The following is a 4921-nucleotide window of genomic DNA, read 5'->3' on the forward strand; positions in this document are numbered from 1 at the left end:
CTATTCCCTCAGTGGCTATTAAAATTCCAACCGTCTTTTCAAATTCGTTACAGAAAGATTAAGGCGTCATTAGACTCAATATTATATTAATGTCAGTTTAGAGTGTCCCAAGTATTACAAATGATTATAAACTTGGCCATTTCAAATTAATAAGGTTATAATATAACCTACCGAAGTTAAGGTTAGCTTGCTGGTTAGTTTACCAACCATCTAGGTACAGCTAGCAACCTTGCTACTGTTAAGCTAACTTCACCAATATTTCCTAGTAGGTCAAACACGTTGGTATGAAAATATATACCTGTGATGTGACATTACTTAATTGTATATTTGTAGTAGTTTTCATCCTAGCTTTCACAAGTAGCAGGAACAAATTACTTTACCTTTTACTATTCCATGCTGAACTTCAATGGCGTCCGTCTTCGAGGCATTCTTTTCAAAATCTCAACTGAAGGACGTTTTTCAGATGTTTAAAATATTTGAGGAAAAGGCTGCACATTTATCAGCGAGAAATTGTGCAACTTCCCACAATTCTTTTAGGGAGCATTTTCTCTGATTTTTTTTCTCGCAAATGTAGTTGATTTATTTGGGGAAACACATAATAGTTATTTTTTTAAGGCGACTGCTTCAAGAAATTAAGTCATACTTAATTTTTTTGGTGTAATTTCCGTGGCACCAGGATTCATTTTTTACAGTGTACGCAGCTGAGGAGCTCATCAATTCTTAAAACAGAGCCAGTGCTATGAGGGACTTCTCAAGTATTCCCCACTGGTTTGCTGTTAATGTTGCTGGCAGGTCATACTTGTCATACAGAGGGTCCTTTTCTGTCATGTAGAAAGTGCTGTTCCACCTCATTGTAACATCTTGCTGCAGGCGCTTGGGTGGCATATTGAGTTTAACTGGAAAGCGTGCAGGAGGCGAATGCTTGAAGTGACTGCACTGTGATCCATGCTTGAAGTGACTGCACTGTGATCCATTGCCTTTACAACATAGCTGGCATTATCTCTTACAACTACATGAACTTTGCTCTTCTTGATTTTCCGTGCGTTTAGCACTTGTTCCTTTGCAGCAAAGATTGGTGATTGATTGATTCCCTTGTGTTTGAACCATTATATTGTTTTGCTAGTAGAACCAGAGACTTTCTAATGAGGAGACACAGCACTCAAATAATCTCCCCTAGAAATGTACGGGGTTAGTTTGTAACATTGCATGTTCACAAAGCAAAAAGGTCTGCTGGAGACACGGAGCAGACGCCTTAAAAGCCTGCACACACCTGCTGGTGTGCTGCGTTACCCTAAGGAGCCGGCCATGCCCACAAGCACACTTGAATAGGGGAGACAAAACAGAAACAAACAGTATGTCTAGCAGGCCATCACACACACACACACACACACACAGACAGGTGTTTCCTCACAACCACGTAGGCCCTAGTATTTACAACCCTGTAATTAGAGCCAAGCTGCTCCTGATTAGAGAGTATTTGGAGAGCTTGAGAGTATGCGTCCTGACAGACTAAAACTGCTTCACCCTATAGACCCTTTCAACAAGGTAAACACAAACAATGCTTGAACGTTCTATTTGGGCCCCAATCTACTTCCTCTGCATTAAGATAACATATGGAATTTTAAAAATGGAAGTCTTGTGGGGCCAACTATGATGCTGATAATGGAACTCTCTTGAAAGGGTCCATAATACAATAGATGTAGCAGTGTCACAGTGATATCTGATCCTCCTAAAAAATCCATCAAACAAGTTTGCTGCAGTTTAGCAATGGTTGAGTAATTTAGTTATGCAGAGAAAGATCAGACACTACTGTATCTTTATTTAGCATGCCAGTAAGCATAGAGTTTGAAAAGTTTTAATGACCAAGAGCAGAAGCTTAACATGTGAAGCATCTGTCTCTCACAGTCTCCCTGTACCACCTATGTGCATCACTGTATGCTTTAAAACAACATGAAAACACACACAGTCTTAAACAACACAGTTATTGCAGATAATGTAGATAGTAGGGAGTAGAAGGAACGTAGCTAAAGCTTAATGTCAAATCATGGCATACTGTATGATGGATGAATGATGTTTATTATTAAGACCATCCACTAATAGTCCAATACTAGTAACTTCTGATAGGGGTGGGGTAGAGAACATGTGACCTTACAGGCTGGGATTATGACACCAGCATTTACATCACAGTTGCTTATAACAATAACTGGGACAAATCAATCCGAAGTCTGGAGGTTCACTTCACTGAAAGGATGACGTGGATTAGGAACAGCACAGCTCATCAGAAGCATATGTCTTCCAAATGACTTCACTTTTCTGAATGATGTTTCTGAATGTGTTTTTGGTTTATGTCTCTGTGTAAAGTCTGATTTGTTTGTTTTCTTGGGTACATGCAACAACCTGTACCGCACATACTGTATGTATGTCTGTGATATATGTTTACCTTTAAATTCTCAATGATATATATGTGTAGCACATGATGGCCATGCCTAACCAGTCCAGTGAAGGCTCTTCTCTAGTACATCAGCAGATGTTTAAGGTGGAAATGAATGAAGGTCCGCTGTCTAAACTTGTTGTGGCCATTCTTATGTCCATGCTCTTCACCTGCATCAACAGCATCATGTTTCACACTCTCTTGAGTAAGCCTGTGTTTAGAGAGCTGCCTCGCTATATCCTCTTTGCCCACATGCTCTGTAATGATAGTGTTCAGTTAATGATCTCCATGTTGCTCTATGTTTTGTCTATGAATTTACAACTGGTTCCAAAAGCCATATGTGCACTTCTGTTAGTGGTGACGGAGACAACTTTCCGCAACGCTGCATTGAACCTGGCTGTGATGTCACTTGAACGCTACGTGGCTATTTGTTTTCCACTACGGCATAGTGAGATGGTGACCCGAAAAACTGCAGGCATTTCTATTGTGTTCATCTGGTTCTTCAGTTCGACAAACCTTTTGATAGATATAATTTATGCACTGGTAGTCAATCCAGCATCTTTTAAAGATCCTATGTTCTGTACTCGACAGAGGTTTTTTCTGTCAGCATGGCAAGTCGATGTGTATCAGGGCTTCAGTTACTTCTTCTTTGTGGTTGTAACAGGCATCTTGTTTTTCACTTATGTCAATGTTGTGGTTGCAGCTCGATCTGCCTCAGCTGAAAAAGAATCTGCCAAGAAGGCTCATAAGACCATACTGCTTCACCTTGTTCAGTTAGTTCTCTGTGTTAACACATTTGTTTATATAAGCATAGAGAGAGCCCTTGCCATGACCAGCAGCACTCGTCTGTTCATGGACCTGCGCTACGTGAACTTTCTCTTTGTTCTCATTCTGCCTCGGTGTCTGAGCCCCCTGATCTACGGCCTGAGAGACGAAGCTATTCGACCCTTATTCTTCTATTATGTCAGGTGTGGAACCCAAAAGGTCAAGCCCTCTGTAACAGCACACTGAGAAAACCAGGCAGAATTGTACAGAAAACAGCCCCAGAAAATAAAAGCGGATTAGTATCATGTTTTAAAATGAACATTTTTGTTATACTGTATTTTTTTTTATAACTTGAACATGTTTCATAATGAAATATGAACATGTCATCAAATTGAGACGTTATACCAAACACACTTCTTGTCGTGAAATAATGTGAAAATATCACAGAATGTGTAATATTGCACATTAACATTAATTCATGATATTTTTGATTTCATATTTCATGATGACATTTTATTTTAGCAATCATTTTTAGAATTTGGTTAGAATAGAGAACATTTTCAGCAGATTGACATTTTCAAGAGCTCTTTCAGATCTAATATTGACTTGATGGGGAATATGTAAGCTTTCTGGAATGGTTGTACTGAATTCGTTGTGTTTGTGCATGCTTGGGTATCCAATGATGTATGTAGTCAATGATGAATGAGCATAAACACTGTAAAGCAGCGCTGCTTGTGTCTTTGCAATTAACCAAATATATCCATAAAACAAGGAATATCCATATGTATGTCTGTGTTCTTCACATGTCTCCACGTCTGACTGATTTGGCAGGTGTAGTTCAGAGGACACAAGTAAGTGCAGTGTTAAATATGGCGTTGTTTGGATGTGAAATGCAATAAATTACGTTTCAGTTCTTTTTAGTCAGCGCCACTCTGTAAAATTCATTGTTCATCCAGTGTTTGCCAGAATGCCAAAAATGTTGCCGTTGATGTGCGTGGCAAGTGACCGTGCACTCGTGCCGGCCCCGGTGTCAGCTCAGTTGACATGGAATTAAAATATCACCAAAGCACTTCACGTTTAGGCTATAAGCTAATCTACGAGCTCTACATTGTTTACACTCCTACACTGTTACACGAGTACTGGACATAGTTAATGGAGATATGGACTAGGCTATTTCTGTTTGCTATGCACTTCATTTAAATGTGCTGTAGTAGGCCTAGGCTACATTTTGCACATGCACTTGTGTATATTTCTTTTTTTTTGTTCAAGGTTTTTTTTTATTATTATTAATATATGAAAGACAATAGTTTTTAACATTGTACAATGGTAATACAACATGCATAAGAATACAATCAAATACTGACTCCTTTTCCCAAGTCCAAACCATCCCCAATCCCATACCACCCACCCCCCAAGATATGTAAGACACACATACAGAAACGCACAAACAAACATTAACTGAGAAACCAAATTAAGTGGATATTTTTGACAAAAATATAATAAAAATAATAAAAAAAATAAAATAAAATAAGTAATAATACAATAAACCAACAAAGAGGAGGAAAAAACAATGGGGTAAAAAATGGTTGCAGGTGAATGCACCCCCTAATCAAGGAAGTGTTTGTAGCTCACTGGAATAAGTTGTAGGTGAATGCACCCCCTAATCAAGGCAGTGTTTGTAGCTCACTGAAATAAGTTGTAGGTGAATGCACCCCCTAATCAAGG

General features: G+C 38.9%; 1 protein-coding gene across 1 annotated transcript; it reads left to right on the forward strand.

The window, feature by feature from the left end:
• Positions 1-2476: 2476 nt before the first annotated feature.
• LOC125291356 (odorant receptor 131-2-like) lies at positions 2477-3442 on the forward strand. Its single transcript, XM_048238077.1, has one exon. It carries the CDS (start codon positions 2477-2479, stop codon positions 3440-3442), a length of 966 nt encoding a protein of 321 aa, XP_048094034.1.
• The last annotated feature ends 1479 nt before the right edge of the window (positions 3443-4921 follow it).

This window comes from Alosa alosa, chromosome 2, assembly GCF_017589495.1.
Source record: "Alosa alosa isolate M-15738 ecotype Scorff River chromosome 2, AALO_Geno_1.1, whole genome shotgun sequence".
NCBI lineage: Eukaryota > Metazoa > Chordata > Actinopteri > Clupeiformes > Clupeidae > Alosa > Alosa alosa.

Bases quoted from the DNA above. Each gene is read 5' to 3' on its own strand.
- LOC125291356 (XM_048238077.1), top strand. From the start codon at position 2,477: ATGGCCATGCCTAACCAGTCCAGTGAAGGCTCTTCTCTAGTACATCAG.